Source organism: Ranitomeya variabilis, chromosome 6 (assembly GCF_051348905.1).
Source record: "Ranitomeya variabilis isolate aRanVar5 chromosome 6, aRanVar5.hap1, whole genome shotgun sequence".
NCBI classification, from domain to species: domain Eukaryota; kingdom Metazoa; phylum Chordata; class Amphibia; order Anura; family Dendrobatidae; genus Ranitomeya; species Ranitomeya variabilis.
In genome coordinates, this window is record NC_135237.1 from 7,110,471 (window position 1) to 7,123,678 (window position 13,208).

At 46.0% G+C, this 13,208-nt stretch overlaps 1 protein-coding gene across 1 annotated transcript in view; it reads left to right on the forward strand.

The window, feature by feature from the left end:
- OBSCN (obscurin, cytoskeletal calmodulin and titin-interacting RhoGEF) overlaps positions 1 to 13,208 on the forward strand; it is an 860,705-nt gene that overhangs the window by 296,022 nt on the left and 551,475 nt on the right. The window contains exons 36-42 of the mRNA XM_077269354.1: positions 1,140 to 1,406; positions 1,510 to 1,776; positions 1,888 to 2,154; positions 9,907 to 10,173; positions 10,534 to 10,800; positions 10,888 to 11,154; positions 12,793 to 13,059. Of these exons, the coding sequence (XP_077125469.1) occupies positions 1,140 to 1,406; positions 1,510 to 1,776; positions 1,888 to 2,154; positions 9,907 to 10,173; positions 10,534 to 10,800; positions 10,888 to 11,154; positions 12,793 to 13,059 (1,869 nt within the window). The remainder of the gene's footprint in view (positions 1 to 1,139; positions 1,407 to 1,509; positions 1,777 to 1,887; positions 2,155 to 9,906; positions 10,174 to 10,533; positions 10,801 to 10,887; positions 11,155 to 12,792; positions 13,060 to 13,208) is intronic.

Here is a 13,208-nt window from a genome sequence, read left to right on the forward strand (position 1 = left end):
CTGCCCCACATAAGTCTGGAGATCCCCTGTAGATATGTTATGTCCTGACCCTGTCACCATTAATAGTGCACAAAGCTTAGTTGTGAAAGTTGCCTACACGATACTTGATGGTTTCTCTCACACTTCGAGGATGGACAGATGCAGCCGTTTCTTTCTGGGCTCTGGCCACACTACAAATCCTCCGGGGGGGAGTTGATGGCTCCTGCCACAGACATTTGTACCACTATGGTTATGTTACCACCTGTAGACTCGTCCCCTTGTCTTCTCCAACCTCCGCTCTCTTATTCTGGATGTCTGTCAGACCTCTGACATGGGGTAACGTTCTTAGTACATGGTTAGGGACTATTAGAGTGTTCTGGCCACATTACACGTCCACTGTCTCGCCATAGATGAGTCTCTCATACTCCATCATGACCTTTTTTGTTCAGTTCGAAGACCCATCTGTCACTATTTTCACGCGATGGAGACTCTACTCATCATCGTGCTGCATTTACTCTCTCATCCCACCAGCGTACCCCTCAGTGGCTGACTAGGCCAAGATTTCAGGTGTCTCTTTGCAGGTCTCGCTCTTTTAACATCCATCACTGGAGACCCCAAATTCACACTGTACACACATCATTGCCTCTTGAACACACAATGTCTCTGTGCCACAGCGATCTCTCAGTCATCAGTATGGCCATATAAAAAGCCAATGATGATTGACACCTCTTACTGGCATCATCAATGGTGTCAATAGCACAATGGTTATAGGGTCGTTTATTCCTTCCACAAACATGGAAACTGCTTTATACCAACGGAATACCACTTTGCTCAGCACAGGGGTCTCCTGACTGCCTTGTGGTCTCACACACACACTCACTCCCTGCTTACAGTCTCTTTATAGTGTATGGTGGTAACTATCCCTAGCGGTGACAGGTAATATAGCAGGAGTATCTACAATATAGAGTCACAGAATGAATGGAGGCTTCAGTTGCATTGGTGTACACAAATATACCGTATATATACACCATATGAATCCACAGAAGCATTCCACCAGTCTATAGTGTTATGGGGACACATGAGGATCACCACCTTTAGACCATCATTGCTTTAATGTTCACACTCTTTTTAGCCTGAGAATATCTTTTCTTTGCTCTCAGCTGTCCAGGTTTTATTTAAAAAAGGCCTCCGTAATGAGAAAGCAAAGGAAGGCAGCACAGTGAAGCTACACTGTGAGCTCAGCAAGCCCGGCGACCCCGTGAAGTGGACTAAGGATGAAGAAACGTTAGAGAAAAATGACAAGTATGACATGAAGCAACACGGTACCGCAGTGGAGCTTCTCATACTGAACGCCAAACCAGAAGACTCTGGTGACTACACGTGTGATACTGGAGACCAGAAGAGCACGTCCTCTGTGACCATCTCTGGTAGGAAACCATTTGGGGCACAGTATCAAGGGTGTGGGATTCACCACTCAGGGGCAGGGCAGATTTTTGAGAATATTCAGTTCTAAACTTGTTATTTTTGCAGCTATTCCGGTTCGTTTTAAACAAGATCTGAAAAATTGTGATGCGGAAGAAGGCTCCGCCGTCACCCTGTCCTGTGAGATCACTAAGGCTGATGCTCATGTCATTTGGAAGAAAGGTGTTACCGTCCTTCAGGCCAATGACAAGTATGAATTCAGGCAGAAGGGAACCATAGTGGAGCTGGTCATACACAGCGTGAAATCAGAAGATTCTGGAACCTACACCTGTGATACCGGAGACCAACAGACTGCTGCCCGGGTCAAGGTGCAAGGTCAGTGTCGTCCTTATTATCTGTCCTATCAGGCATGATTGAGATGGGGGTGGCCATCATTACATACAAGAAATATTTGAGTGCTCACCTTCACCCATCTTCTCTCTCCAGAACTTCCAGCCGTCTTCACTCAGGAGCTGACCCCTCAGGAAGCCAGGGAAGGAGCCTCCATCGCTCTGCGCTGTGAACTCAACAAGCCGGATGCTACCGTGGAGTGGAGGAAAGAGAACAAGGCCATCAAACAGAGCAAGAAATACAAGATCCGTCAGGAAGGACTGAGCGCAGAGCTGGTCATACGTGACCTGGCATCGGAGGACGGAGGAGACTATGCCTGTGTCTGTGGAGAGCACCAGACAACCAGCACTGTCACAGTAACTGGTAATGTCTCACTACCATTCTGGTCCCAGGGACCAACACTAGTCCAGATTTTAGGCTTCATGCTCTATGTTGTAGATGTGAGTTTAAAGTTAACATTTCCAATGCTGAGCTTAGATAAATACATCTATCTCTGCAACAGGGGCATTTTACACCGAATTCTGATAATTTAGGAGATCTGTGCTCGTAAATTAGATTTCTACATTTCACACTAATTCTCAGATAGCAATCACTCCATGACTTATATCAGAACCGTGAATATCTCACTGTCATTAGTCAGGGGTCGCTTTTCTTCTAATTCCCTGAGAGGCTTTAAACTCCAACATCAAAATGGGTACGGCCTCGACACCTGGAAAGACTAAAGGTGCTCATATACTGTATATGATAGAGAACATACAATTGTGCTCAAAAGTTTACATACCCCGGCAGAATTTTTGCTTTCTTGGCCTTTTTTCAGAGAATATGAATGATAACACCAAAACTTTTCCTCCACTCATGGTTAGTGGTTGGCTGAAGCCATTTTTTGTCAGACTACTGTGTTCTCTCTTTTTAAATCATAACGGCAACCCAAAACATCCAAATGACCCTGATTAAAAGTTCACATACCCCATTTCTTAATACCGTGTATTGCCCCCTCTAACATCAATGACAGCTTGAAGTCTTTTGTGGTCGTTGTGGATGAGGTTCTTTTTCTCAGATGGTAAAGCTGCCCACTCTTCTTGGCAAAAATCCTCCAGTTCCTGTAAATTCCTGGGCTGTCTAGCATGAACTGCGCTCTTAAGATCTCCCCAGAGTGGCTCAATGATATTGAGGTCAGGAGACTGAGATGGCCACTCCAGAACCTTCACTTTGTTCTTCTGTAGCCAATGACAGGTCGACTTGGCCTTGTGTTTTGGATCGTTGTCATGTTGGAACATTCAAATACCTCCCATGCGCAGCTTCCAGGCTGATGATCGCAAATTTGCCTCCAGTATTTGCTGATAACATGCTGTGTTCACCTTTCCTTCAACTTTGACCAAGTTTCCGCTGCCTTTGTAGCTCACACATCCCCAAAACATCAGCGACCCACCTCCGTGCTTTACAGTAGGAATGGTGTTCCTTTCATCATAGGCCTGGTTGACCTCTCTCTAAATGTAACGTTTATGAATGTAACCAAAAAGTTCAATTTTGGTCTCATCACTCCAAATTACCTTGTTCCAGAAGTTTTGAGTCTTGTCTCTGTGCCGTTTTACGTATTGTAGGTGAGATACTTTGTGGCATTTGTGCAGCAATGGCTTTCTTCTGGCGACTCGACCATGCAGCCCATTTTTCTTCAAGTGCCTCCTTATTGTGCATCATGAAACAGCCGCACCGCTAGTTTTCAGAGAGTCCTGTATTTCAGCTGATGTTATTTGTGGGTTTTTCTTTGTGCAGCACCCCAGAATCCTGGTCGTTGCAGTACTGTGGCTCCGCCACTATGGGGAGCTATGGTACGTCTGATTGCACTAAAGGAGTTTCTCTGACCAGGTATCACCTCACTACACTTCACACACCGGCCACCAGGGGGGGTGGTCCTATCTAGTAGGCCACTCCTCACACTCTGGTAAAACTGGGGGTTGGACAGGAAGACAGAGAGAAGTAGCTGGGAAGAGCTAGTGAGAGGACCTGTCAGGGATGGGATCCTGGCAGACTCCTAAGAGCAGAACTAACCAGTGCACAACGGGAATACAGTAAAGAGTAATTGGGACCAGAAGGAGTCGTGCTGTTAGACCGAGGCAACATCCTTCTGAGGCGCAAACAGTCGGTGGCCGGAACGCCGAGCAAGTAAGAGACTCTAAGTACTACTGCAAACCACGGCAGGACAGCCAATTACAGGTTGGCTGTCTCACTTAACACCTAAGCAGACAACGGAGGCAGCTGTGGGAGAGGGGCGACTCTAGGGTCCCGGAAGAACTCCAGGCCTACCCCGTCATACGGGTGCGTCCTACCATATCACCTGGAGGACGGAGAGAACGAACATCAGAGATAGACAGAACCAGTTGTGAGGACTATCCCGGGAGCTCAGCAGGGAAGGACTACAACACCCAGCGCTCGAAGGTAGACACTGATTCCCACCTGTAAAGAAAACTCCTGATGTGTCTTTAGACCGGCCGGTCTCTGACAGCCCTGGTAACAGCGCTCTGGACTGAGGACGTTAAAACCTTCAGTAAAGAGGTAAAGAGACTGCAACTTGGTGTCCTCGTTATTTACTGCACCGCACCACCACCGCTATCCACATCTATTACTGTACGCCCCTCAGCAGGGTCACGGACCGGGTCTAGCCACCGTGACAACCCCAGAGCAGAGACTCAGAGGCACGGTATCGGGTACCCCTCGGCCCTGCGGCAGTGGGGGCGCTACATTTGCATCCCGAACAATTTTCCAGGCAGTTGTGGATGACATTTTTGTTGGTCTACCTGACCGTGGTTTTGTTTTTACTGAGCCCCTGATTTTCCACTTGTTAATCACAGTTTGAACGCTGCTGACTGGTATTATCAATTCCTTGGATATCTTTTTGTATCCCTTTCCTGCTTTATACAGTTCAACTACCTTTTCCCGTAGATCTGTTTACAATTCTTTTGTTTTCCCCGTGGCTCACAATCCAGAAACATCCGTGGCTGGATGAAAGATGCAAGAGTCTGTCTGGATCCCAGAAACTCACTCAGCTTTTATGCACACACTGATTACAAGCAAACAGGTCACAGGTGAGGATGTTCCCTTTAGTAGCCAGTCACACCCATTTGTGTCAACTTCTGTGCCTGTTATCAGGCCAAAATCACCAGGGTGTGTGAACTTTTGGTCAGGGTCATTTGGATGTTTTGGGTTGTCATTATGATTTATAAAGAGAAAACAGAGTAGTTTGACAATAAATGGCTTCACCCAACCAGTAACCATGACTGGAGAAAAAGGTTTTCGTTATCATTCATATTCTCTGAGAAAAGGCCAAGAAAGCAAAAATTCTGCCGGGGTATGTAAACTTTTGAGAACAACTGTTGCTGGATGTGCAGATCTAGGTGGGATCAGAAGATCACCTATTGGATATGGGGTGTCCCGACTTCTCTGATGGCAGAAGTTAGAAGAAGAGGAATTGCACATGTTGTATTTCGGCATGTGTATATTCCCACAGGCGATAAGTGGCCACCAAGGGTGTCAGACAGAAGTTTACTTCCCACAGAAAACATGCATGCTCTGCACAGCTGACCGTGTGTGTGCATGGTGCCGTCAGGAAGAACAGCTACTGGCCGCTCACTTGACTAGCTCCCACAGGAAGGAGACCACAGGAGGAGAGGTGTTGTTTGCCCCAGACCGTATGCTGCATTGGACTTAATCATACTGCTGTTCATTTACTTCAGGCTCCTATTCCAATGCGATAATATTTGGAGACTGTGATGGAGAGTGGAAGGGATCATGTATTTTATCTAATGTTCCTATGTGAAAACTGTAGGACGAGGAGAACATGATGGAGAGCGGCGATGGGGGGTCTTTTATAGCATGATATTATGCTGATGCCATAGTGATGGAGAGCACTAGAGAGCAGGTCTTTTATCTAATGTTCCTATATGGAAACTAGGATGAGGAGGTCATGATCACGAGCAGCAGATGGCTGAATTTTATTGCCTGTGAAAAAAAGTTTGGTCCATCTAAATGTACTGCCGAGTCCTACAATTCATTTCTCAATATGTTTTCCAACTATTTTCTGAGCTTTCTTCCTATCAGTGCTGAGCACCACTGAAGTTTTGATTTCTTCTATGTAATGTTCCAATGCAGATACTGTAGGTTGTGGAGAACATTCTGAAGAGAGGCCAATGGTGCAGTCTTTCTATCAGGGTCGTGAGCTGATGCTGTAGGATGTGAAGGACCCTGGAGATCAGCTGATTGTGGGCTCTTTCTAACAGAATCCTGTGCTGTACGATGTGAAGGACACCCTGGAGAGTGGCTGATGGTGGGGTCTTTCTATCAGCGTTGTCTACTGATGCTGTAGGACGTGAATGACACTCTGGAGATTGGCCCCTGGTGGGGTCTTTCTATCAGAGTCCTGTGCTAATGCTCTAGGATGTGAAGGACACTCTGGAGAGTGGCCGATGGTGGGGTCCATCTATCAGGGACCTGTGCTAATGCTCTAGGATGTGAAGAACACCCTGGAGAGCGGCCGATGGTGGAGTCTTTCTATCAGGGTCATCGGCTGATGCTGTAGGATGTGAATGACACTGGAGATTAGCTGATGGGGGGTCTTTCCATCAGGGGCGTGTGTTGATGCTATAGGATTTAGATGACACTCTGGAGAGCAGCAGATGGTGGGGTCTTTCCATCAGGGGCATGTGTTGATGCTGTAGGATGTGGAGAACACTCTAGAGAGTGGACGATGGTGGCGTCTTTCTATAATGGTCGTGTGTTGATGCTGTAGGATGTAGAGAACACTCTGGAGAGTGGACGGTGGTGGGGTCTTTCTATAATGGTAGTGTGTTGATGCTGTAGGATGTAGAGAACACTCTGGAGAGCGGACGACGGTAGAGTCTTTCTATTGGGGTTGTCGGCTGATGCTGTAGGATGTGAATGACACTGGAGATCGGCTAATGGGAGGTGTTTCCATCAGGGATGTGTGTTGATGCCGTAGGCTGTGGAGGACATTCTGGAGAGCGGCTGATGGTGGATCTTTCTATCAGGGACATGTGTTGATGCTGTAGGATGTAGAGGACACTCTGGAAAGAAGCCGATGGTGGAGTCTTTCCATCAGGATAGGGTGTTGATGCTGTAGTATGTGGATGACACTCTAGAGAGCAGCCCATGGTGAGATCTTTCTATCAGGGTCGTGTGTTGATGCTATAAGATGTAGAGGACACTCTGGATAGCGGCTGATGGTGGAGTCTTTTCTTAGGGTCTTTAGCTGATGCTGTAGGATGTGAAGGACACTTTGGAGAGCGGTTGATGGGGGTTCTTTCTATCAGGGTCCTGTGTTGATGCTGTAGGATGTGAAGATGCTGAGGACGGCAGATGGTGGGATCTTTTTATCAGGATCATGTGCTGATGCTGTAGGATCTGAAGGACATTCTTAAAAGTGGCCAATGGTGGGGTCTTTCTTTCTGGGTCATGTGCTGATGCTGTAGAATGTAGAGGACACTAGAGATTGTCTGATGGTGAGGTCTTTCTATCAGGGTCCTGTGCTGATGCTGTAGGATGTGGAGGACACTGTAGAGCTGCCAATGGTGGAGTCTTTCTCTCAGGGTCCAGTGCCGATGCTGCAACATCATTTTCTCTTTTGCATGAGATGATTTTCTGTATCTTTTAGCTTCTCCACCAGTTTTTAAAGAATAACTAAAGTTGAGGGAAAGAAAAGGGGCTGCGCTCCACTTCAAGCTCATGAAAACCACTTCCGCCAAAGACACATTGAATATCAGTGGTAAATTGGCACAAATACTGGGAAATCTTTAATAATAAGTGCATCAAACTCTTCATGCATTCATTTCTCCTTACTGTGGGGAGGTTTCATGGGTATGATAATTATTTCAGTAGCAATGTATTACTTTGTAAAAAGGTAAGTTACGTTCTTCGGAGCTTATGTGGACCGCATGTTGTGACCTATTCTGTTTTTATACTTTTCTTATGGATTACCTCTTCTAAGACGGTCTCCATAGCATGGAAGAAACGATGCACCTCCCTGAAAGCAAACGACAAGTAAATGAGTCTGGATGTTCTAGTGTCAGAGCTGAGTATTTGTGACCTTTACTGGAAAGATGTTGGAAGCTATATCTATGTATACAAAGAACAAGGGTCCACTGCCAACATCAGCTTCAATAGTAATCTGCCATCTGATGGGGTCTGCATTCGTTACTGATTGATAAAATCCTTATTTCATGTTTTCTATATCTTTAGACATGAGCTGAATTGTAAGCAGAGTATGAAGGATAGATAGGTGACGCTGAGCTGAAAATTCCCCTCCTTTGTGTGGCATGGAGGAGAGGACAGAAAGCCCTCAAACTGGGGCAAAAATAGCCGATGGGGCAGAACCATGCTCTTGTACAGGACTTAGAACAGACGAACAATGGTGATTACACATGTTTGCGGGAGCAGCAGTCCTCCACCAATCTTGTAGTGAACGCATGGCCTTCTTCATTGGCATCTAGCTAATTATTGGTTTTCTTAATGGATCCATCACTTCCATTCTTTTTGTATTGTATTCGCAAAAATGGAACCAGAAGACCTAACTATATGTGTACTGATTATTTCTTTAAGTTATGAGTGATGATAAAGGTTGAGGTTACAGATTAAGGTTGAGGGTCGGTTTGGATGCTCTGGTTGGTGTACTGTACAAGTAAAACTTTCATACACTCTTGTTCATGCAATTATTTTCCTTGATCTTATTGTAATGTGCATATTGTAGATTTAGCAAAACCAAGGAAGGAACAGATATGGAAACAAAGAGTAAAGACTTGTGTTAAACAAACCAGAATGTGTTACTGTGATATGAAGGTTAATTAATCCAGAAAATTGCTTTTATCCTCAAATGCAGTCATGAAAACCACCAATCACTACAATGAATCTGACTCTCACCAAGAATGCCCTCTGCTGCAGAGGATAAGTTCATCAGAGTTGCCAACTTAAACAAAATGCAAACTGACAGCACTTTGGATAACAGCTCTCATAAATGATGCTCAGACATAAAGTAGAAGATACATCTCAACATCGGACCTCCAGCGGAGACAGCAAGGAGCACCCTTTATGGTCAAAGTGCCGCAAAGAGCTGCTACTGATGACTGCAAACAAGAAGAGGCTTGTATCGACTGAACAACCCAAAGACCTGACATGAGATCAATGGAAATCTGTACTGTGCTGTGGGTAGTCAGAGTGAAAGATGTTTGGGGCCAGACATCAAGTGTTTGTGATATGCAGAAAAGGTGAGCAGATGATTACTACATGTGCGTTTCCCGCCATAAAGCATAGAGGGGAGGTGAAATAGTGGTAGTGGGGGATCTGCTGGTGACACTGGTGGTGATTTATGTCACATTACCCAGCATGGTCATCACAATGTTCTTCAGCGACCGACATCACATCTGGTCTGCACTTAGTGGGACCGTTGTTTGTGTTGTGTCATGACAATGGGCCGAAATCTCCAGGTGATGTAAGTGCGGTGAGACCAAGGAGAAGCTATAGAGGCAGTGTCAGAAGACATGACCTCCACATCACACAACCTCAGCCCAATGCAGATGGTTTGAGATGAGTTGGACACAGAGTGGCAAAGCTGTCAAATCAACACCTGTGGGAAATCCTTGAGCACTGTTGGAGTCATTCCAGGTTATGAGCAATGAAGCTGGTGAGAAAATGGGACATAAAGCCAACATCAGAGTAAAATCGTGGTATCTGAGGAGAAACCTACTCTGGTTTGTTTTCCACTTTGTTTCCATACTGTATGTGTTTTTGCTTTCCTTTGTGGTTTGTGGCTCTCCATCTGTATCTACAATGTGCACATTCCAAGAAGAAAAGTGAAACCACTGCATGAACAGGGGTGTCCAAACTTTTGACTGGTACTGTGTATATACTTTTCACATGCCATTATATTTACAGAATTGTCCAACACAATAATGACAAGTAGTAGTACATGTAATGTCCTAGGTGCATGGTTTTAGGGTAACTGTGCGCTGGGACTTCAATTTGTGGGGTGACCGCTACAACCTATTATTAGTGATACAGTATAAAGCTTATACAAATGTATATTCACAATCTGCGCTCCACATTCTCCAGCTCTTCCCGTTCGTTTCATACATGGTCTGAAGGATGAGAATGCGACCGAGGGGGACAGGCTGGTCCTCCATTGCGAGCTCAGCAAACCTGATGAAAGCATAGCGTGGAGGAAAGGACTCAGTCTTCTTCAGGGGTCTGAGAAATATGTCCTGAGACAGGAGGGCTGCATCGCCGAGCTCGTCATCACTGACCTACAGGAGGAAGATGCCGGAATCTACAGCTGTATCCACGAAGACAAGGAAACCTCAGCAACCGTTGGTGTTACAGGTAAACATCTCATGACCCAAGATGGAAAAAAAACTCCTAGGTCCCAGGATTGAGAAGCTTTATCATCAGGGCTGTGGTAATGTCTGGCCTCTTTCACCATCTTATCTGGAGGCCCCAGTCTTCTTAATATGACTGGTCTGACGTCATAATATTACATGTAATCTGTAGATAATGGAGGAAGAGTCCTGTAAAGAGAAATTTCATCCTTAAGCTGTAGCATTAGGCCTCCGAGGGAATAACCAGGTGGCAGGAGTGGTATCAGTTTGGCTGTCATTTCCTACTGCCATGTTGTCAGGTCCTCGGATCCGATTTTGTGATTCTTTTTTTTCACACATCTGTCATTCCTTCACATGGTATCAGCCTTGCCACCGAGATTTAAGAGAGGCCTTCAGAACCAGGATTGTATTGAGGGACACTCGGCTGTCCTGACCTGTGAACTGACCAAGGCCAATGCTCAGCTGGACTGGAGGAAAGATGAGAGGTCCCTCGGACCCGGCACCAAGTACAAGATCAGCCAGGATGGTTGTACTGGCGAGCTGGAGATTATGAATGTGGATCTGCAGGATGGCGGGCAGTACACGTGTGCATGCGGTGACCTCAAGACATCAGCAACCCTCATAGTGCACGGTAAATATCAAAGTGGCTTTGATTGCTCTCTGATGTAGATGCCACCTCACAAGTTCCTCTCACTTACATTGTCTTAATGTTTCTCAGCTTTACCACCAGAATTTAAGGAAGAATTAAAAAATCAGGAAGTTGTAGAAGGTGATGCAGTCACTCTGCGCTGTGAGCTGACAAAACCCGGCGCCTCATTGGAGTGGAGAAAAGGAAATAAAATAATCAAGTCGAGTGACAAGTACAAGCTGAGTCAGGATGGTTTGATGGCCGAACTGCTCGTTCACAACGTGGACCAACAAGACACTGGGAGATATATCTGTGTGTGCGGAGATAATCAGACGGCAGCCACAGTGACCGTGAAGGGTATAATACGTTATAATGCATTACCTGCAGCAATATAAAGGTCACAGCTCACCTCCTCTCTAACCGCATTGCTATTCATTTCTACTCAGCCACTTTATGACTTGCTTCCTCAGTAACATCGATTTTATTAACTCTCATCATCACCACCATCGCAATGGTCTCTCTGCTACGCACCTCTTCTATAACTGCACCGCTGTCAAGCTGTATTCTGCCATCGTCACCACCATTATCATTGCCATCATCACAGTTTCTTCACTACCCATGTCCTTCCTAACATCATCACTGTTAACCTCTACTTCACCAATCTACCTGCCATGAGTTATGCCAACAACGCCATCAACGTCATTATCACGGTCTCTTCACCATCACTGTTACCATCTAATCCATCATCGACATCATTGTGGTCTCTTCACTACTTCCCTAACCTCATCGCTGTACATCTCTAATATGGAGTCATCACAGTCTATTATTTATCTCATCCCTAACCTCATCAATTTCAGCCTCAAATCTGCCATCAGCATGGTCTCTTCCCTCACCTCATCGCTGTCAGCCTCTAATCTGCCATCGTCATGGTCTCTTCCCTATCCTCATCGAGCTCAGCCTCTAATTCGCCATCATCATGGTGTCTTCATTACTCATCTCTTCCCTCACCTCATCGCTGTCAGCCTCTAATTCGCTATCGTCATGGTCTCTTCCCTAACCTCCTCATCGTTGTCAGCCTCTAATTCGCCATCATCATGGTGTCTTCATTACTCATCTCTTCCCTCACCTCATCGCTGTCAGCCTCTAATTCGCTATCGTCATGGTCTCTTCCCTAACGTCATCGCTGTCAGCTTCTAATTCGCTATCGTCATGGTCTCTTCCCTATCCTCATCGAGCTCAGCCTCTAATTCGCCATCATCATGATGTCTTCATTACTCATCTCTTCCCTCACCTCATTGCTGTCAGCCTCTAATCTGCCATCGTCATGGTCCCTTCCCTAACCTCATCGCTGTCAGCCTCTAACCCACCATCGTCATGGTGTCTTCATTACTCATCTCTTCCCTCACCTCATCGCTGTCAGCCTCTAATTTGCTATCGTCATGGTCTCTTCCCTCACCTCATCGCTGTCAGCCTCTAATCTGCCATCATCATGGTCTCTTTCCTAACCTCATCGAGCTCAGCCTGTAATTCGCCATCATCATGGTGTCTTCATTACTCATCTCTTCCCTCACCTCATTGCTGTCAGCCTCTAATCTGCCATCGTCATGGTCCCTTCCCTAACCTCATCGCTGTCAGCCTCTAACCCACCATCGTCATGGTGTCTTCATTACTCATCTCTTCCCTCACCTCATCGCTGTCAGCCTCTAATTTGCTATCGTCATGGTCTCTTCCCTCACCTCATCGCTGTCAGCCTCTAATCTGCCATCATCATGGTCTCTTTCCTAACCTCATCGAGCTCAGCCTGTAATTCGCCATCATCATGGTGTCTTCATTACTCATCTCTTCCCTCACCTCATTGCTGTCAGCCTCTAATCTGCCATCGTCATGGTCCCTTCCCTAACCTCATCGCTGTCAGCCTCTAACCCACCATCGTCATGCTCTCTTGTGCGTCCTCCTTCATATCGCTACTCTGCTCTTGTCACTCTTGTTTTTCAGCTCTTCCTCCACGATTTACCATTGGATTGGACAATAAAGAAGGCATGGAAGGAGAATCGCTGACACTACGCTGCACCATGACCAAACCAAAGGCGTCTCTGGAATGGAGGAAAGGGCAGAAGACACTGAAACCAAGCAGCAAATATAAAATATCCCAGGACAGTCTTGTGGCTGAGCTGGTTATTCATGGCCTGGACCTGGATGATGCCGGGGAGTACACTTGTGTGTGTGGAGACCAGCAAACATCAGCAGCAGTGGTCGTGAAGGGTAATTTTCCATCAGTTCTTACGTTTTTGCTTTTCTAACACTTTACGGCCATCATTCCTGCAATATCCCGTGTGTATATTCTACTCGTAATCCTCATCTGTCTTATTCTGTGCTTTCTCCATTTCTCATCTCCATCTTGTCATGGACCA